The sequence below is a fragment of the Heterodontus francisci genome, chromosome 30 (assembly GCF_036365525.1).
Source record: "Heterodontus francisci isolate sHetFra1 chromosome 30, sHetFra1.hap1, whole genome shotgun sequence".
NCBI classification, from domain to species: domain Eukaryota; kingdom Metazoa; phylum Chordata; class Chondrichthyes; order Heterodontiformes; family Heterodontidae; genus Heterodontus; species Heterodontus francisci.
The window spans coordinates 3,614,433-3,636,294 of record NC_090400.1 but is presented as its reverse complement, the minus strand read 5'-3'; the positions used below and the strand labels follow the sequence as shown (position 1 = coordinate 3,636,294).

Below are 21,862 nucleotides of genomic sequence, written 5' to 3'. Positions count from 1 at the left end.
GAAATGCATGAAGACAACGCTTAATTAGCTTCAACATTTTATGAAGGCATCTTCAATATAGATATCAATCAATGAACCATGTGTGCCGGTCTCTTATGTAACACAAACCTACAACAGCGTTCAGAATTTTGTATCTTCAACACAAAACATGTATCAGAAAGCACTTCTGTAACTGAGAAAAATTGGTTAACTGGTCTGTGTCACAATATGGAAGTTGGTTGATGTTATATCCTGCTTTGGTTTTGTGTGTAAAATGCTATGTTTTGTATAAAAACCTCTCAGTTTCAATGCAAAAGCTTTCTTAACTCCTAATATCAAAGGGAACAATGCAATCCCAGATGGGGTCTGCCTGTGTATCCATGATTTTAGTGGACTCACCGGTTTTCTGCACCTGCAGTTCTCTCTTTGCCTGTTCTAGAATGGATTTGATGGCTTCATCAGAGCCAGTCTCAGGAGTTCTGATCCGGGTTGTGATGTTGCCTAGAGATATAAAAATTACAAATTAAGACTGGAGAGAAGTTTATAGTCAGCAGAAATGTATTTACAATGCTCTGGAGTAAACAGGTATTTATAATCTTTCAGTGCTTCCATACATGAGCAACTGCATTAAGATATTTTAAGAATTGATTCTGACCCAGTACATTATTCTAAATACTTTGAAAAGCTTTATTAACCTACTTTTTCTTCAATTATGCAATCCATAGTCACTGTTAGCAGAATGTTGAATCCTGAACAGAACGTTAGGTCAGTTAGAGATTTGACAATTTTAACACTTTTGTTTAATGTTACCCTGAAACAAGTAAAGATATTTTTCTGTATCTTTCTCAATTTGGTTAGAGATTAGACAATCTTTTCAATGGCCTTTTTTAAACAAAAACATCAAATTTGTATGAGACACAATCTGGCACATGAAGTGTAACAAATACAACATGCATGCCATAGACGATGTGGGGAATGCTAACATCTAGCGGTGGGTTTGTTTGTGTACGCGCATATGGGTAGGGGGGGTGGGGGGAAGATAATTAAAACAGAGTGGGAGACTTGCATAAAATTTACAGCACATGAAACAGGCCATTCAGCCCAACTTGCCTGTGCTGATGTTTATTGCTCCACACGAGTTCCTTCCACTTTATGCTTCATCTCAGTCTGCCAACACATATCTGGGGGTCAGAGTCATTTACCACATAGAAGGAAGCCACTCAGCCCATCAAATCCATGCCGGCTCTTCGCAGAGCAATCCAGTCAGTCCCACTCCCCCGCTCAAACTCCATAGCTCTGCAAGTTTATTTCCTTCAGGTGCCCATCCAATTTCCTTTTGAAATCATTGACTGTCTTCACTTCCACCGCCCTCATGGGTAGCGAGTTCCACGTCATTACCACTCGCTGCATAAAAAAGTTCTTCCTCACATTCCCCTTGCATCTCTTGCCCAAAACCTTCAACCCGTGTCCTCTAGTCCTTGTACCATAGTTAATGGGAACAATTTTTTCCTTATCTAACTTCTAAGCCTGTCATAATTTTGTACTCCTCTATCAAATCTCCTCTCAGCCTCCTTTACTCCAGGAAGAACACCCCGTTTTTCCGACTTAACCTCGTAACTAAAATCCCCCATCCCTGAAACTTTTCTGGTAAATCTCCTCTGCACCCTCTCAAGGACCCTCACATCCTTCCTAAAGTGTGGTGACCAAAACTAGACTCAATACTCCAGTTAGGGCCTTACCAGAGCTTTATAAAGGTTCAGCATAACATCCCTGCTTTTGTACTCCAAGTCTCTATTTATGAAGCCCAAGATCCCATATGCTTAGCCAACCACTGTCTCAATATACCTGCCATCTTCAAAGATCGATGCACATGCGCTCCCAGATCCCTCAGTTCCTGCACACTCTTTAGAACTGTGCCACTATGTGTCTCCAATGCCTCACCCTATCCCTTCAGCCAAAATGTATCACCCTCACACTGTCTATATTAAATTCCACCTGCCATTTGTCTGCCCATTCTGCTAGCCTATGTCCTATTGCAGGCGGCTCATATCATCCTCACTATTTGCCACTCCTCTACGTTAGGTTTCATCAGCAAATTTTGAAATTCTACTCAGTATTCCAAGATCCAAGTCACTTATATATAGCAAAAAAGTGGTCCTAGCACTAACCCTTGGGGAACATCACTGTCTACCATCCTCCAGCCTGAAAAACAACCATTTACCACAACTCGCTGTTTTCTGTCCTTAAACCATATTTTTTTTTCATCGAAGCTGACACTGCCCCTTCTATTCCATGAGCCTCAATTTTGTTTACCACATAAAAGGCTGGTTCTTTGTCAAACGCTTTCTTAAAATCCATATAGACAACATCCATCGCATTCTCTTCATCAACCTTCTCTATTACTTCATCAAAATAAGCAATTAGATTAGAGAAGCATGATTTGCTTTTTAAAAATGCGTGCTGGCTTTCCTTAATTAACTCAAACCTCTCCAAGTGCCTGCTGATTTTTTTCCCCTGATTATTGCTTCTAAAACCTTACCCACCACTGATGTTAAACCAACTGGCTGTAGTTGCTTGGACTGTTCTTACACCCTTTCTTCAATAAGGGTGTCACATTTGCCACTCTCCAATCTTCTGGCACCTGCTCTGTATCTAGTGAAGATTGGAAGATTATGGCAAGCCTTTCCACTATCCCCATCCCCACTTCTTTTAGCAACCTGAGATGCAAGCCATCTGGACCAGGTGACTTATCTACCCTAAACATAGTCAGCCTTTCCAGTACCTCCACTCTCTCAATTTTTACCCTATCCATTGTCTATTCTCTCCACTTGTACTGATATTTTGTTAGATTCCTCTTCCTTGGTGAACACTGATACAAAGTATTCATTAAATATTTCAGCTTTTCCCTGTGTCTCTAAGCATATTTTTTTTTTAGATTAGAGATACAGCACTGAAACAGGCCCTTCGGCCCACCGAGTCTGTGCCGACCATCAACCACCCATTTATACTAATCCTACACCAATCCCATATTCCTACCAAACATCCCCACCTGTCCCTATATTTCCCTACCACCTACCTATACTAGTGACAATTTATAATGGCCAATTTACCTACCAACCTGCAAGTCTTTTGGCTTGTGGGAGGAAACCAGAGCACCCGGAGAAAACCCACGCAGACACAGGGAGAACTTGCAAACTCCACACAGGCAGTACCCAGAATCGAACCCGGGTCCCTGCAGCTGTGAGGCTGCAGTGCTAACCACTGCGCCACTGTGCCGCCCCCCTAATAGGTCCCACTCCAGCTCTTTACCCGCTTACTATTTACATGCTGGTAGAAGATTTTTTGATTCCCTTTTATGTTGACTGCCATTCTATTCTCATATTCTCTCTTTGCCAGCCTTATTTTCCTCTCCACCTCCCCTCTCAACTTCTTATATTTGACCTGGTTCTCACTTGAAGAAGTCACCTGACATGCATCATACACCCTTTTTTTGTTTCATCACAATCTCTATCTCCCTTATTATCCACGGAGCCCTGTTTTTGGTTCCTCTACCTTTCGCCTTTTTGAAATGTACCTAGCCTGTACCTGAAACAACTCGTCCTTAAAGATAATGCATTGTTCCGTACAGTTTTTGATTCCATTTTATCCTGGCTAGAACCCGTCTCATCACGTTGAAATTAGCCCTCTTCCAATCTAACCATTCTACTTTATTCCATTCCTTGCTTTTCTGCATTACTAGTCTAAGCTTATAATACAATGATCACTCTAACCAGAGCTCTCCCCCTCAGACACTTGCTCTGATTGGCCCCCTTCATTTCCCAACATCAGATCCAGCAATGCCTCCTTTCTAGTTTGGTCGAGAACATACTGATCAAGGAAGCACTCGTGAACACAATCCAGAAATCCCTCCCCTTCCTTTCCTCTAAAATTATCCCAAATCGATATTTGGGTAATTCAAGTCCCCCAATATCACCACACTATAGTTCTTGCACATCTCTGTGATTTCCCTACAGATTTGCTCCTCTATCTCTCACTACTTGCAGGCCTATAAATTACCCCTAGTAACGCGATCATTCCCTTTTTGCTTCTCAACTCTAACCAAATAGATTCTGTCCTTTCCCCCTTCAAGGACATCCCCTCTTTCCAACATTCCAATGTCTTCCCTCATGAGTACTGCCAGCCCACCTCCGTTTTTTCCTTCTCTATCTTTTCTGAGCACTATATCCTTGTATATTGAGTGCCCAGTCCTCACAATTTTTGTCCTGAAGAAGGATCACTGACCTGAAACATTAACTCTGCTTCTCTCTCCACAGATGCTGCCAGACCTGCTGAGTTTTTCCAGCACTTTCTGTTTTTATCTCACAATTTTTAAGCCACGTTTCCGTTACTGCTATTTGTGCTTTTAGTTCGCCAAACTTATTAACTACACTTTGTGCGTTTATATACATGCATTGTCATCCTGTCTTTGTATTCCTCATAGCCCTTCTCAGTCTGCTCCTATCTAATATGGAGCTATTCACAATCTACATCAATGATTTGGATGTGGGGACCAAATGTAATATTTCTGAGTTTGCTAATGACACAAAACTAGATGGGAATGTGACTTGTGAGGAGAATGCAAAGAAGCTTTAAGGGGAGTGAGACAGGCTAAGTGAGTGAGCAAGAACATGGCAGAAGGAATATAATGTGGAAAAATGAGATTATTCACTTTGGTAGGAAAAGCAGAAATGCAGAGTATTTCTTAAATGGTGAGAGATTGGGAAGTACTGATGTCCAAAGAGACCTGGGTGTCCTTGTTCATGAGTCACTGAAAGTTGTTTATATGCAGTGCAGCAAGCAATTCGGAAGGCAAATCGTATGTTGGTCTTTATTGCAAGAGGATTTGAGTATAGAAGTAAAGATACCTTGCTGCAATTGTAGAGAGCCTTGCTGAGAGCAGACCTGGAGTATTGTGCACAGTTTTGGTCTCCTTACCTAAGGAAGGATATACTTGCCATAGAGGGAGTGCAATGAAGGTTCACCAGACTAATTCCTGGATGGCGGGATTGTCCTGTGAGGAGAGATTGAGGAGGCTGGGCCTGTATTCTCTGGAGTTTAGAAGAATAAGAGGTGATCTCATTGAAATATACAACATTCTTACAGGGCTCGACAGGGTAGATGCAGGAAGGTGGTTTCCCCTGGCTGGGGAGTCTAGAACCAGGGATTAGAATAAGGGATTTAGGATTGAGATCAGAAGGAATTTCTTCATTCAGAGTATGTTGAAACTTTGGAATTCTCTACCTAAGAGGGTGGTGGAGACTCTGTCATTGATTATATTCAAGACAGAGATTGATAGATTTCTAGATATTAAAGGCATCAAGGGATATGGAGATAGTGCAGGAAAATGGCTTTGAGGTAGATCAGCCATGATCTCGTTGCCTCAAGGGGCCAAACGGCCTATTTCTGATCCTATTTCCTATGTACTCCCTTCTCTATTACTGTCCAACACTCTCTCACTATGCACCATATTCCTCGTTTCTACTTCTATATGATGGTGCCTATTCCCCTGCCAATTTCGTTTAAACCCGCCCCACAAGGCCATTGGTCCCAGTCCTGTTTAGTTGCAACTCATCCCTTTTGAATAGGTGCCTTCCAACCCAGAACTGGCCCCTATGCCACAAGAACCTGAAGCCCTCTCTCCTGCACCATGCTTCAAGCCATGCATTGAACCTCCCTATCTTCCTATTTCTACTCACGTGGCACTGGGAATAATTCAGAGTTTACAACCTTGGAGGTCCTACTTTTTAACTTCTCCCTAGCTACTGAAAATCTGACCATAGGAACTCAATACCTGCCCTTGCTATGTCATTGGTAGCAACGTGCACCACAACTTCCGGCTCACTCCATTTCCCCCTGCAGAATATAGGACATCCCAGGTCTGGTAGCACTGGGGATGGGAGAGAGGAAAGGGGTGTCCCAGGTCTGGTAGCACTGGGGATGGGAGAGAGGAGAGGGGTGTCCCAGGTCTGGTAGCACTGGGGATGGGAGAGAGGAAAGGGGTGTCCCAGGTCTGGTAGCACTGGGGATGGGAGAGAGGAAAGGGGTGTCCCAGGTCTGGTAGCACTGGGGATGGGAGAGAGGAAAGGGGTGTCCCAGGTCTGGTAGCACTGGGGATGGGAGAGAGGAGAGGGGTGTCCCAGGTCTGGTAGCACTGGGGATGGGAGAGAGGAAAGGGGTGTCCCAGGTCTGGTAGCACTGGGGATGGGAGAGAGGAGAGGGGTGTCCCAGGTCTGGTAGCACTGGGGATGGGAGAGAGGAAAGGGGTGTCCCAGGTCTGGTAGCACTGGGGATGGGGAGAGAGGAGAAGGGTATCGCAGGTTTGGGGGGGGGGGGTTGGGGTGGAAAGGAGAAGGGTATCCCAAGTCTGGCAGAGCTGGGAGTGGAGGGAGAGGAGAAGGGTGTCCCAGGTCTGGCAGAGCTGGGAGTGGGTGGGTGGATGGACGAGACGAAAGGAGAAGCTTGTCTCAAGTCTAGCAGGGCTGGGGGGAGAGGAGAAGGGTGTCCCAGGTCTGGCAGGGCTGGGGGTGGGAGGAGAGGAGAAGGGTGTCCCAGGTCTGGCAGGGCTGGGGGTGGGAGGAGAGGAGAAGGGTGTCCCAGGTCTGGCAGGGCTGGGGGTGGGAGGAGAGGAGAAGGGTGTCCCAGGTCTGGTAGCACTGGTGGGGGGATGGGGGTGCATGGAGGATGGAGTGGAAACTCAGTGTTGGCAGCACTAGTTTGCAATTATCTAACAGATTCCAGCAAAAATTTAATATGGTGTTTTAGTGATTAGCTTTTGGAAGTGAACCCCTGCGTTCTCTCCGTCTACCTGCCTGCTGTATCCTTCTTTCTATAACTTTGTCATTATTTTCTCCCTTTTCTATCTGTCTCAGATGCCAGTAATGAGACTGTTTCCATTTTCTAACTATCAACACCACACATGTGATAAACTGGTGATAGTTAGAGGCCTTCTCTTAGCTTTCATAATTGAAACAATTTGAATTTTAAAAATTAATATGGGTGTGGAAAGGCAGGTCTTATCTGTGTGCATCTCTCTCTCTCAGCCTAATAGATCATATGTTTGTGTATATAATTTGACCACCAACAAAGGCGACAATAGCTGTCTAATCAGCACAATCTAAGCTACATTTTTCTTATTTCTCTCTCTCACACACATACATCTATTTTTAAATAGTCATTTAGTAGTACAGAACTTGAGTATTGCTGAAAATAGAGACATGTTGTTAAAGCTTTTCGTCTTGCACTCATCAGGACAATCCACAAGAACTGTAAGGAAAACAACAACTTTATACTGTATGAGAAGAGGGTTCCGATTGGTTGGCAAGTGAACTCTGTTTGGTAGGGCGTTGCCATGGAGATTGCACCAGTTTATGGTGACTGACAGCTAATTGCCAAACTTATTTGAAATTTAAACCAGGTAGCGTGACTCTGATTGATCAAGGCATTGCCCAGAGGAATGAGCCAGGGAATGGCTGTCAATTATTTTGCTCACTTCTCATACATGGTATTCTTGCTGATTATCTTGATGAGTGCAAGACGAAAAGCTTCAACAGCATGCTTCTATTTTCAGCAATACGTTTTTAATATTCAATAACTTGTACATGAATAAAGCTTTTGAAATTTGTTCTCCAACTTTAATTTGAAAGACAAAATAGATTTTGTGAAATGACAGACAGAAACATTATCATTTAGTGTAAATGCTGCTGATGCATCTTAGGAAACAGTCCACTGCACATACTCAAACTGAACAGTAGGACTTCAACTTGAAGTCACAAAAAATGATCAAGTCTGTGCCCTGGCTAAACTTCTCAGGACAACATTTATTGACGGCATTAAAGGACATCAAATAGCAATCGATAACTGTAATCATGTCATTGTGAATTGTCGATTTTTGATATTTTATATGTTATTTTGTACATAATGTTATGAGATTTCTTTTTTTTTGTAAAATATGTTTTAAAGAACTTATAGTTGAATCATGGACATTGAGTCATCTGGAGATTGCTGAACTTTTGTGATTTTTTTTAAAAAAGGAAGGTCAACAGAAGGTTTGGGACTGACTGAAATGTAAACAGACTGGAAGGCACCTGTGTCTAAATAACCCAGCTGGGGTTGTGCTTTTGACTTGGGGAAAAAAATCTTTGCAAAGGAGTGACAGGCCAAGATTTATGGCTGTCATGCGACTTGCTTCTGAACAGTTTTGGTTTCATTTTGAACTGTTACAAAAAGAGTTGCTGAGTCCCTGCCAGGAGAAGACAGCTGATATCTTTCTCACTTGAAAAAGAATTCCTGAATCAAGCATGTTTACTATTTCCCCCAGTATCTGAAGAAACCTTTACTGCTACATTGCTTCTGTAAGACCTAAGAAAATCCTTGTTGCTGCTTCCTGTTGTAAAGCCTGACTGGAGCTTTCTGTGATGCATCTCTTGGAAAGCCTACCCAAACTGAGCATCACCATCACCTGGAAAGAACTGTTCTGGGAAGATCCTAATTACAGTAGCATATTCGTCTTTGGGACACCTCGCCAAAACAAAGGACTTCCTTTCATACGTTCTTTTCATCTTAAGTGTGTTTTTTTCTATTTCTACTTCTTTGCAACAGCTGTAAACAAAAATTCCATTTTTTCCCCGGTTAACCGGTTGTGTATGTGTGAGGGCTAGGATAAATAAGCGACTTTAATATTGCAATTAGTGTGTATGTTTTACTTCACTGCTGGTTAAAACTTGGTTTATAATAAACTGATAATGTTGTTTATTAAAGAAACCTGATTGGTGTGCTTTAGTCTGGGGAAAAATAGAGTATATGACTGACTATTTTGGTAAGTGGGAAAATTTAAATATATGTTGTGACCTGTGGAGAAATGGGACTAAATTAACAGTGCACTCCTCCCGCCTTGGTCGTAACAATGAGAATATTCATTTGCGGAGAAAAATGGCAGTTAAAATTTTGTACTTGACTCATTCATCACAAACTGTGATGATGGTACATTCAAATGCATTGTGGCATGTTGACATTCAGGTTTTCCATTGTACATTTGTGACACAACAACAACTTATATTTATATAGTGCCTTTAACGTAATAAAATATCCCAAGGCGCCTCATAGGAGCATTTATAAAACAAAGTATGACACTGAGGCACGAAAGGAGATATTCGGTCAGATGACCAAAAGCTTGGTCAAAGAAGTAGATTTTAAGGAGATGTAGAGAGGGAATTCCAGAGCTTGGGGTCTAGGCGCAGCCACCAATGGTGGATTGATTAAAATCGGGGATGTACAAGAAGCCAGAATTGGAGGGTTGCAGTGCTGGAGGAGATTACAGAGATAGGGAGGGGCAAGGCCATGGAGAGATTTGAAAACAAGGATGAGAATTTTAAAATCAAGACATTGCTTGACTGAGAGCCAATGCATGTCAGCAAGCACAGGGGTGACAGGGGAATGGGACTTGGTGTGAGTTAAGACATGGGCAGCAGAGTTTCAGATGATTTCACATTTACAGAGAGCAGAATGTTGGAATAGTCAAGTCTAGAGGTATCTAAGGCATAGAAGAGGATTTCAGCAGCAGATGAGCTGAAATAGGGGTGAAGTCTGGGGATGTTACCGAAGTGGAAATAGGCGGGCTTAGTGATGGCATGAATATGAGGTCAGAAGCTCATCTTGGAGTCAAATGTGACATCAAGCCTGCAAACAGACTGGCTTAATCTCAGACTGTTGCCAGGGAGATGGATAGAGTCGGTAGAGAGGGAATGGAGTTTGAAGGGGGGCCTAAAAACAATGGCTTCAGTCCTCCCAATATTTAACTGGAGGAAATTTGTGCTCATCCAGTACTGGATGTCAGATTAGCAGTTTGATAATTTATCAACAGCGGAGGAGTTGAGAGAAGTGGTGGTGAAGCTGGGTGTCGACAGCGTACATGTGAAAACTAACGCTGAGCTTTCGGATGATGTCGTCGAGGGGTAGCATATAGATGAGAAACAGGAGGAAGCCAAGGATAGATCCTTGGGGGACACCAGAGGGTATCAGTGTGGGAACAGGAAGAGAAGCCACTATACAGGAATTAAATGTAATATGTACAGGAAGCGTGAACTATATATAAGATTCTTTACTAAAATTCTGGTCAATCTCCCGTGTGCTTTGCACAAAGGAAACCAAGAACTTCTGTGGGTCATCAGGTGAAGCAGAGTCCATGGCCAGAGTGAGTTATTGGAACAGGCATGCAGACATAATTTAGTTATATACTCTTTCCTTTTTTATGTAATTTATAGTTAAACAGCAAAAATTACAGCAATTTGAGAAGAGTGGAGTGAGTTAGAGCATAGGGGCTTCTGTGCCGTATAGGCTGAAGAGCAGGGCGATGCAAAATTAAGGTGCCACCAGTGGTGGGAGGGTGCAATTACAGCGTGACCAGTTTCCACTAAATATTTCTATTACATATTTCTATGTCCATATATATAACAGAATGCGTGCAGATTTTGAATCTATAGATAGATGAACACATTGGTTTGTTTTCAAATTGTAAATGTAAACAATGGGACTGTGTTATTCCAAACCGGCATGCTTTCTGTGACTAAATTAATAAGTTTTATATAGAAGTTTAGTTAAAAACTTACTTAAACCCATTGTCTAGTTTGTATTCATTTCATTTTCGCACAAACACACAAAGGAAAACACCATTTCTCTTTTACTCAAGTTTGTTTGTAATTGAACAATGAATAAAAACTGCAGAACTGGTGTAATTTTGTTGTAGTGGAATTCTCCCTGCTTCTGTTTCTCGCTCTTACACAAACACTCATTCTCTCTCTTTCTCCTTCAGCCTCTATTTTCCCTCGCTCTCTTTTTAAACTTTGCCTAAATAGAGGAACAGGTGATGTTGGAGGCGAAGAAGAAGGATCTTTCCAGTTGGGCTAACAAAATGCTACTAATGCAATCTGGGAAATTGTGCACACTGAATATGTTCAGACTCTGGGTAAAAGCTCTGTGCAAAAATATCAAGTCCAGGATTTTGACAGAGCACAAAACCTTCAGGTAAAAATATTAATGAAGGTCCTCAAAGAAACAAGAGGCAATTTTATAGTGATGCTTAATCATGGGGGAGAGCGAATTTTAGTAAAATAAGGCAGGATCTGGCCAAGGTAGACTGGAAAGAGTTACTTGTCGGGAAATCTACAGAAGAGCAGTGGGGGGCATTCAAAAAGGAAATGGGGAGGGTACAGGCCCAACATGTTCCCTCTAGGGTAATAGGTAGGAGCAACAAGCCCAGAGAACCATGGATGACCAGAAACATTCAGGGTATGATGAGAAGGAAAAGAGAGGCTTTTAGCAAATACAAGGAGAGCAAATCAATGGAAGCATTACTGGAGTACAGAAAGTGTAGGATGGAGCTTTACAAAGCAATTAGGAGAGCAAAGAGGGGATATGAGAAAGCTCTGGCTGGTAAAAGTAGGGAAAATCCCAAGATATTTTATAAGTATCTCAATGGGAAGAGGATAACCAGGGAAAGAGTAGGACCCATTAGGGACCAAGGGTGAAATTTATGGGTGGAGCCAGAGGACATTGGTAGGGTGTTGAACGAGTACTTCACATCTGTCTTCACCCAAGAGAATGAGGATGTAGATATGGAACTTAGAGAGAGAGACTGTGAGGTTCTTGAGCAAATTGTCATAGGGAGTGACAAGGTATTTGAGGTTTTGGAAGGCGTAAAAGTGGACAAATCTCCAGGGCCGGACGATTTGTGTCCCAGGATGCTGTGGGAGGCAAGGGTGGAGATTGCAGGGGCTCTGACCCTAATTTTTAATTCCTCTCTGGCCACGGGGGAGGTGCCAGAGGACTGGAGAACAGCTAATGTGGTCCCACTATTTAAGAAAGGTTGTAGAGATAAGCCAGGGAACTACAGACCAGTGAGTCTCACGTCAGTGGTAGGGACACTATTGGAGAAAATTCTGAAGGAGAGAATCTATCTCCATTTGGAGAGGCAAAATTTGATTAGGAATATTCAGCATGGCTTTGTCAGAGGGAGGTCATGCCTAAGAAATTTGATTGAATTTTTTGAGCATGTGACCAGGTGTGTAGATGAGGGTAGTGCAATTGATGTAGTTTACATGGATTTCAGCAAAGCCTTTGATCAGGTCCCACATGGGAGACTTATCAAGAAAGCAAATGCACATGGGATACAAGGTAACTTGATAAGATGGACTTAAAATTGGCTTAGCTGTAGGAGACAGAGAGTGATGACAGACGGCTGTTTTAGTGACTGGAAGCCAGTGTCCAGTGGCGTACCACAGGGATCTGTGCTGGGTCCCCTGTTGTTTGTCATTTATATAAACGACATAGATGACTATGTGGGGGGTAGGATCAGGAAGTTCGCGGATGACACAAAGATTGGCCGAGTGGTTAACAGTGAGCTGGAGTGTCGTGGGTTACAGGAAGATATAGACGGGATGGTCAAATGGGCAGAAAAGTGGCAGATGGAATTTAACGTTGAAAAGTGTGAGCTGATACACTTTGGAAGGAGTAATGTGACACGGAAGTATTCAATAAATGGCCTGACACTGGGAAGTTCCGAGGAACAAAGGGACCTTGGCGTGTTTGTCCATAGATCTCTGAAGGCAGAAGGGCAGGTTAATAGGGTGGTGAAAAAGACATATGGGACACTTGCCTTTATCAATCGAGGCATAGATTACAAAAGCAGGTAGGTCATGTTGGAGTTGTATGGAACTTTGGTAAGGCCACAGCTGGAGTACTGTGTGCAATTCTGGTCGCCACATTATAGGAAGGATGTGATTGCATTGGAGGGGGTGCAGAGGCGATTCACCAGGATGTTGCCTGGGATGGAACATTTAAGCTATGGAGAGAGGTTGGATAGGCTTGGGTTGTTTTCACTGGAGCAGAGAAGACTGAGGGGTGACCTGATCGAGGTGTACAAGATTATGAGGGGCATGGACAGGGTGGATAGGGAGCAGCTGTTCCCCTTAGTTGAAGGGTCAGTTACGAGGGGTCACAAGTTTAAGGTGAGGAGCGGGAGGTTTAAGGGGGACTTGAGGAAGAACTTGTTTACCCAGAGGGTGGTGACGGTCTGGAATGCCCTGCCTGGGAAGGTGGTAGAGGTGGGTTGCCTCACATTCTTTAAAAAGTATCTGGATGAGCACTTGGCATGTCATAACATTCAAGGCTATGGGCCAACTGCTGGCAAATGGGATTAGGTAGACAGGTCAGGTGTCTTTAATGCATCGGTGCAGACTCTATGGGCCGAAGGGCCTCTTCTGCACTGTATTCTGCACTGTGATTCTGTGATCTTATTGTAAAATATGTCACTTCTGAATGTCTTTATAAATGTTGCAAACCTTGTTTTGGACATAGAATTTCAATTATTGCAACAATTAATATGTTTTACCATTAAATTAACGTTAGGGAAAAGAGTAGTATCTTCTACTCAGTATTCTTTCCCCTCTCCATGTTAAACAAAATAATGAAAGTACTTAGTTTAGTTTAGTTTAGAGATACAGCACTGAAACAGGCCCTTCGGCCCACCGAGTCTGTGTCGACCATCAACCACCCACCCATACTAATCCTACACTAATTCCACATTCCTACCAAACATCCCCACCCGTCCCTATATTTCCCTACCACCTACCTATACTAGGGGCAATTTATAATGGCCAATTAACCTATCAACCAGCAAGTCTTTGGCATGTGGGAGGAAACCGGAGCACCCGGAGGAAACCCACGCAGACACAGGGAGAACTTGCAAACTCCACACAGGCAGTACCCAGAATTGAACCCGGGTCGCTGCTGGAGCTGTGAGTACTGTTCAATATATTCCTCATGGAGAGCCATCATTCTGTGCCTCTTTCTCTCCTCAGCTTCTCTGCAATGTGATTATAGGGAGAGGCTGTAACCTTCTCACAGTGCCTCCATTTACTCCTGAGCATGTCACTCACCATGCTCAGACTGGAAGGCAGTCCAGAGCTCTCCAACTCCAGGAAAGCACATACTCAGCTGGTGAAAGTCTTTCCTGGGTCAGATAGCTCCAGACCATCCCCAAACAGTGGCTCCTATTGAAGTGAACAACAACAGCAGCAACTTGTACTTATATAGGGCCTTTAACATAAAAAACATCCCAAAAAGCTTCACAGGAGCATTTTAAAACAAAATATGATAGAGCCATATAAGGAGATATTAGGTCAGATGAACAAAAGTTTGGTCAAACAGGTAGGTTAAAGTGAGGTTGAGAGGCAGAGAGGTGTAGGTAGGGCATTCCAGAGCTTGGGGCCTAGGCAACTAAAAGGCGCAGCCACCAATGGGGGAACAATTAAAATCGGGGATGCTATAGAGGCCAGAATTAGGCGAGCACAGATATCTCAGAGGGTTGTGGGGCTGGAGGAAATTACAGAGATAGGGAGCAGCGAGGACATGGAGGTATTTGAAAACAAGGATGAGAATTTTAAAATCAAGAAATTGCTTGACTGGGAGCCAAATAGGTCAGCAAGCACAGGGGTGATAGGAGCAATGGGACTTAATGCGAGTTAAGACATGGGAAGCAGAGTTTTGGATGGCCTCAAGTTTATGGAGGGTAGAATGTGGGATAGTCAAGTCTATATAGAATAGTTCCACAAGTAACGCAACCCACCTTGTAATATACATCAGACAGCAACAAAATGGAGATATGAAGTGATGGTTCTTCAGCAAGCAACAATTTCAATATCTTCCATCGGGTATTTTGTATATTTATTTCTTTTTTAATATTGAGGGATTGGCAAAGTAATTTGAGCAGAAATATGCAAGAGATTACACAGAACATAAATATAAGACCAAGAACACCAAGAACAATTCTGTGCCCCTGACTGCAACAAATTCAGTCTCATTCAAACCAGGGCTTGAAAGCATCTTTCACTATGCACCTGAACATCTGTGGATGTGTTTACTGTGCAAAGTACAGCAATGTTCTACACTCATCCCAAAACAATAACAAGCAACAATAAATCTGATGTGCAATTCATAGCTCGCTGCAGGTTTTTTAATGACTGCATACAAAGGATGTGAGTTGTGTACTGTTGCAACTCGATAGGCAATTACCACAAACAGGTGCAAAACTTCACGTGACTTACATGCAGCTGCAAACTAAATGATATTTTACAGTAATTAAAACAAATACAGAAAAATGGACAACCGCCACAGAGTTACCCAACTGTAGATCAACCTCTGACTTCTCAGGAATTGAAACCATGTACCTTACTGCCAGTTAATTGTTTTTGTCTATAATTAATTCACACAGTTTTTTAAAAAGTAGTATCTGGGTGAAAATTGTGTCATTATTCCCCTCTCCATCACTAATCAGACAAGACACAACTATAAGAGCAGCAAAATACTGCGGATGCTGGAACTCTGAAATGAGAACAGAAAGTGCCGGAAATACTCAGCAGGTCTGGCAGCATCTGTGTAGTGAGAATCAGAGTTAACGTTTCAGGTCTGCGGCCCTTCATCAGAACCGTTCGGATGAAGGGTCGCAGACCTGAAACGCTAACTTTGTTTCTCTCTGCACAGAAACTGCCAGACCTGCTGAGTATTTCTGGCACTTTCTGTTCTCAAGACACGACTATCCCTGTAACCAATCACATCGCAGAAGTTTACAATAATGTAAAAGCAAAATACTGCAGATGCTGGAAACCTGAAATAAAAACAAGAAATGCTGGAAATACTCAGCAGTTCTGGTAGTATCTGTGGAGAGAGAAGCAGAGTTAATGTTTCAGGTCAGTGACCCTTCATCAGAACTGGCAAAGGTTAGGAATGTAATAGGTTTTAAGCAAATAAAGCAGGGGTGGGGCAAGAGATAACAAAAGGCAGGGCGTTGATAGGACCGGGTCACAGAAATAGTTCAGAAAATTATCTTGTGTTTGCAGAGTTCCAGTACCATTAGCTTTCCATTATGTCTCTAGTTGAAGTCCTGAACCTACAATTTTCTGATCCACAGGTGTTCCCAAGTGAGCCAACTGACACAGCAAGTAGCTTCAGCGAATCAAATCCCAAAGTCTACTGCTCCGACAGCCTATCCCTTCAACCAATCACATCTCCAGATCAACCAGTGAAATCCCAGGGTCATCTCTGTATTATTATTTCTAGTTGGTGTAGACACAAAAAAGTACCATTCAAAAAATGTCTCTGGCATACAGCCAGCCTGTCTTTCCTCACTATAATTGTCCTAAAAATTAACTTAATCACAGAAATAACAGACAAAACTTCAATTGTTAATTCACAAAAGAACCATAAACTTAGCTTAAACTTTCCTGATTTCACTTTCAAATTGCTCAGTCATGCTCCTTCCCAACACAAAATCAATAACTTAATTCCTGGATACGTACTTCTCTGCTTGCGGACAGCAGCAAGCCCCATTTTCCTGCCCTGCCTAGCATCGTCTGATGCATGCACAACAGACCAAAAGCACATGTGTTCTCTACACTATCACGGGCATGCTCCTAACCGTGCTCCATCAGTCGGGCGCAATCCTGGGCCTGACTTTACTCCACTCCCCAGCAAGAAGCCTGAGAAACAGAGACCTCCTGCCCCAGACTGCCATGGATCCAAAGGTTTAACAGGACTCTCAACACTTATCACAAACGATGCAAATGGGGAACAAAACTGCAAAAGCAAATCGTAGATGATCACATATTGAAAAAAAACAATGGAAGCAGATCAGAAGCTGCAGATCTGAGAATGTTTCACTCTATCAGCATCTCTCAGAGTTGGAATGTAGGATTGTTCACTGAATTTTGCTTCATTTCATTAAAGGGCATTAAAACTACTGGGCTGCAGCACCACAGTACTCAGGCACAGGAAACAAGATTAGCCAGGATTCCTTCTCTTCATAGATGAATAAATGTATGAGGCCCAAAGTGAGAAAGACATGGAGCAAGTGGAAGCATGAGGTCTCTCAATTTCCCCCTGCTCTGAAGACCATTCTGCTGGAACCAAGAGGTCTATCAAATGCAAAGACAAAGACAGAGGCAGAAAGAAGCCTTCCCCCCCACATCCGTCTATGAGCAACAGCACAGGAGATGAACTAAAACTGACTAGGTTGTAATGCTGAGACACCATTATGAATTGGATTCAGTGTGATGTAGGTACAAGGGCTATAAGATTGGTTGTAATATACAACATACCCTGTACTTTAGATGCTTGGTGGATTTCTCAACATCGTAATGTTGGCTAATAAACTATGCAGTATTCATTTTGTTTCATACATAGTATGTATTGGGCACGCAGCAGGTAATTCTTCACTGAAAACAACTAACGTTATAACAATTCAATGCAGCTATTTAACAACTGACAGCACTGATGTACTTCTGTGACCACATATCAATAGGATACTTCATGAGCATGGTTTTGATATTAACAAAGATGATAATTTTTACACAACTGAAAATGCCTCTGAAACATGCCTTGGGTGTGCCAGGGAATTAGATGAGCAGTTCTTTACAACATTCAAGGCTTTGTTTCCCCCTCATTTGAACAGGCACCTATGTGCTTCTCTACGTCCCTCTCCCCAGGGCTGCTCTGCTGTGAGCCCAGCAAGAGGGCTATTGTGGATCGCCCCCACTTTCCTGGCAAGAAACATTCTATTGTCAAAAACAGCTCCATCACCCAGACCCACTCAAGGCAGCCAAAACTCACTGCAACTGAGGAAGCCTGATTTACAATGACAGGCAGCCCTGGGACTCAAATCTACCAACATCTGGTTGGGAAGCCTAACCTATATCAACCAGCAGTGATCTCCATCCAAAATCACAAACAGTGACCTGAATTCCAATAGCTCCCATTCTGCTTACAAGTCCTTGAATCTGCTGCTGGTCACAAGAGCTGCACCTCCTTACATAACCCAACAAACTCACAAATATCAGTCGTGCTTGGGACTTGAATTTTTCTTTTATTAATGAAACTTCTTTCTCTTAATTTTGTGATATTTGAAGCCCTCCTTTGACTCTCCCTGTACCACATGTAATTTCCAGGTCTCTGTCACTGCTTATCAGTGCAAATGGACACTATGTCAACGTGTGCACCAAAGAACAAAGAAAATTACAGCACAGGAACAGGTCCTTCGGCCCTCCAAGCCTACGCCGATCCCAAATCCTCTATCTAAACCTGTCGCCTATTTTCTAAGGGTCTGTATCTCTTTACTTCCTGCCCATTCATGTATCTGTCTAGATACATCTTAAAAGACGCTATCGTGCCCGCGTCTACCACCTCCGCTAGCAATGCGTTCCAGGCACTCACCACCCTCTGCGTAAAGAACTTTCCACGCATATCCCCCCTAAACATTTCCCCTTTCACTTTGAACTCGTGTCCCCTTGTAATTGAATCCCCCACTCTGGGAAAAAGCTTCTTGCTATCCACCCTGTCTATCCACCCTATCCACCAGTTAGATACGTGTTCATGCTGGGAGTTTTCTACATACCACACACTTCTTCAATGAAGTACACTGATTTTCTGTTCCTGTATATGGAAAGAAGCTAATTCCTTGAGATTGAGTGCTTGGCACATAGAATAGATTGATTACAGCACAGAAGGGGAGACGGTGGCGTAGTGGTAATGTCACTGGACTAGTAATCAGGGGCCCAGGTTAATGCCATCATGGCAACTGGTGGAATTTAAATTCAATTAATTAATAAAAATCTGGAATTGAAAGCTAGTCTCAGTAATAGTGCCACAGTACTATCATCGATTGTTGTAAAAACCCGTCTGGTTCACTAATGTCCTTGAGGGAAGAAAATCTGCTGTCCTTACCTGGTCTGGCCTACATGAGACTCCAGACCCACAGCAATGTGACTGACTCTTAACTGCCCTCTGAGATGGCCTAGCAGGTGGCTCACCACAACCTTCTCAAGGGCAATTAGGGGTGGGCAACAAATGCTGGCCTACGACGCCCAAATCCCATGAAAGAATTTAAAAAAGAGGCCATTTGGCCTGTTGTGTCCATGTCAGCTCTCTGCAACAGCAACTCACCTAGTCCCCTGCTTTTTCCATACAGCCCTGCAAATTTTTTCTCTTCAGATTATCCAACTCGCTTTTGAAGACCATGATTGAATCTGCCTGCACCACACTCTCAGGAAGTGCATTTCAGATTCTAGCGACTTGCCGTGTAAAAAAGTTTTTCCTCATGTTGCCATTGCTTCTTTTACCAATGACCTTAAATCGATGTCCTCTGATTCTCAATCCTTCCACCAACAAGAACAGTTTCTCCCTATCTACTCTGTCTCAGACCCTTCATGATTTTGAACACCTCTATCAAATCTCGTCTCAATCTTCTCTTCTCCAAGAACAGACACAGCTTCTCCAATCTATCCACATAACTGCAGCTCCTCATCCATGGAACCATTCTCGTGAATCTTTTCTGCACCCCCTCAAATGCCGTCACAGCCTTCCTAAAATGTGGTGCCCAGAACTGGACGCAAAACTCTAGCTGAGGCTGAACCACTGTTTCATACAGGTTCAATATAACCTCCTCGCTATTGTGCTCTATGCCCTTATTTATAAAGCCCAGGATCCAATGTTCTCATTTAATATCTCAGTCATGCCATCTGCCTCCCTAAGTAAATCCCCCTTTAGGTCCCTAATCAACTCCACCTCTCCTTTTACCATACAGGGTATTTACTATACGTTGAATACGTGTCTTACTGTTCCATATGTCAACATACTGCACCAACAAGTATTTTGCCTGGATCCAACTTTAGTCACTCCAAAAATTATGAAGCTGCCTTCTTTCCCTATTTTTATTAACTGATTTCTCAACCTGCCCAGCCATCTTAAATGATGCACATATACCCCCAGGTCCCTCTGCTCCTGCACCCCTTTAGTTTATATTGCCTCTCCTCGCTCTTCTTTGCATTAAATTTCATCTGCCTTTGGTCTGCCCATTCCACCAGTCAGTCTACGTCCTTCTCACAGTTCACAATATTTCCAAGTTTCGTGACATCTGTAAATTTTGAAATTGTGCCTTGCACACCCAAAGCTAGGTGATTAAATATGTATCAAGAAAAGCAGGGGTCCCAAACCCATGTATACCTTCCTCCAGTCCAAATAACAACCATTCACCACTACTCTCTGTTTCCTGTCACTCAACCAACTTCGTGTCCATGCTGCTGCTGTTCCTTTTATTCCATGGCTCTAAGTTTGCTGACAAGCTTTGTTATGTGGCATTTTATCATGCCTTTTGGAAGTCCATGTACATCACATCAACTGCATTATCCTCATGAACCCTCTCTGTTACTTCATCAAAAAACTCAAGCAAGTTAAACATGATTTGCCCTTAACAAATCTGTGCTGACCTTCCCTAATTAATCCACATTTATCCAAGTGACTGTTAATTTTGTCCCGAATCATTGATTCTAAAAGCTTTCCCACCACCAAGGTTAAACTGACTGGCCTACAATTGCTAAATTTATCCTTCCACCCTTTTTTGAACAAGGGTAAAACATTTGCAATTCTCCAGTCCTCTGGCATCACTGCTGTATCTAAGGAAGATTGGAAGATTATGGCCAGTGCCTCTGTAATTTCCAGCCTTACTTCCCTCAGTACCATTTTATCCAGTCCTGGTAACTTATCAACTTTAGGTACAGCCAGCCTATCTCCTCTTTACCAATTTTTAGTCCATCCAGTGTCTCAACTACCTTCTCTTTCACTATGACTTGGGCAGCATCTTCTTCCTTGGTAAAGACAGATGTAATGTTCTCATTTAATACCTCAGTCATGCCCTCTGTTCCATAAGTAAATCCCCCTTCAGGTCCTTAATCAGCCCCACCCCTACTTTTACCATACAGGTATTTACTATATAGTGAATACAAGTCTCACTGCTCCATATGTCAACGTACTGCACCAACAAGCATTTGGCCTTTACAAATTTCAATTGCCTGGATCCAACTTTAGTTACTCCAGAAATTATTAAGCTGCCTTCTTCCCTTATTTTATTTCTTTCCTCAATACTTCAAATATGATCTCTCACAGTGAGCAATGGCAAGCTATTCACCCACAGGAGCAACACAAATAAGCCCAATATTGCCCCCAGGAATGTGCATTCTCCAGAAGAGACATTGAATCATAGACTGGTACAGCACAGATGGAGGCCATTCGGCCCATTGTGTCCATGCTGGCTCTCTGCAAGAGCAACTCAGCTAGTTCCACTCCCCTCCCTTTTCCCCGTAGCCCACAAATATTTTCTCTTCAGGTGCTTCTCCAATTTCTTTTTGAAAGCCCCAACTGTATCTGCCTCCACCACACTCTCAGGTAGTGCATTCCAGATCCTAACCACTCCGGATAGTGATGGGACACAGGAACACATCCCTTACTCAGAGACGCTGCAACCATTTCGACTTCCCCTGTTGCTGTTTCAGCTCATTAAGAGAAGCCAGCTCAGAATAGGCCAGGAATCACACTGGGAGACTGACCTGGTGGACAAGGCTCCGTATCACAGGAATTAGCCACCGAGGAACCTTCTTTTCTCCTCACTAATGAAGAGGTTGCATCCCATCAAAAGAAGGATGTGTTTACTGGTTCCAACATTTTCTACAGCCTACACTGCAAATTCAGACACCATAAGCAGCCTCAAGGGCCTCTCACAGAGTTAAACGAAAGGTACAAGGAGAACGTCAGCTTAAGCATACTGATATGATTTTTAAAAATCATGTGTACACCAAAGATGTAATCACGGCCACAAGTGCCAGTGCATATTATCACCAAAACAAGAGTATTAGTTGAACGTACTGATGTGGTTAATGTGCAAATCAGAGGTGAACTAACTTAATAGGCCTTGGTATCAAAGAAATTTATCCGATGTGAGAAAACATAAAAAAACATGTAGTAGGAC

At 42.9% G+C, this 21,862-nt stretch overlaps 1 protein-coding gene across 10 annotated transcripts in view; it reads right to left on the bottom strand.

The window, feature by feature from the left end:
- Positions 1-21,862, bottom strand: part of LOC137346547 (protein CASP-like) — a 734,295-nt gene that overhangs the window by 177,578 nt on the left and 534,855 nt on the right. For 8 of the 10 annotated variants that reach the window (XM_068010023.1, XM_068010028.1, XM_068010027.1 and 5 more), the window contains one exon: positions 379-480. The exons of the other annotated variants lie outside the window; for them this stretch is intronic. In XM_068010023.1, coding sequence (XP_067866124.1) covers positions 379-480 — 102 coding nt within the window. The remainder of the gene's footprint in view (positions 1-378; positions 481-21,862) is intronic. 10 annotated transcript variants of the gene reach the window in all.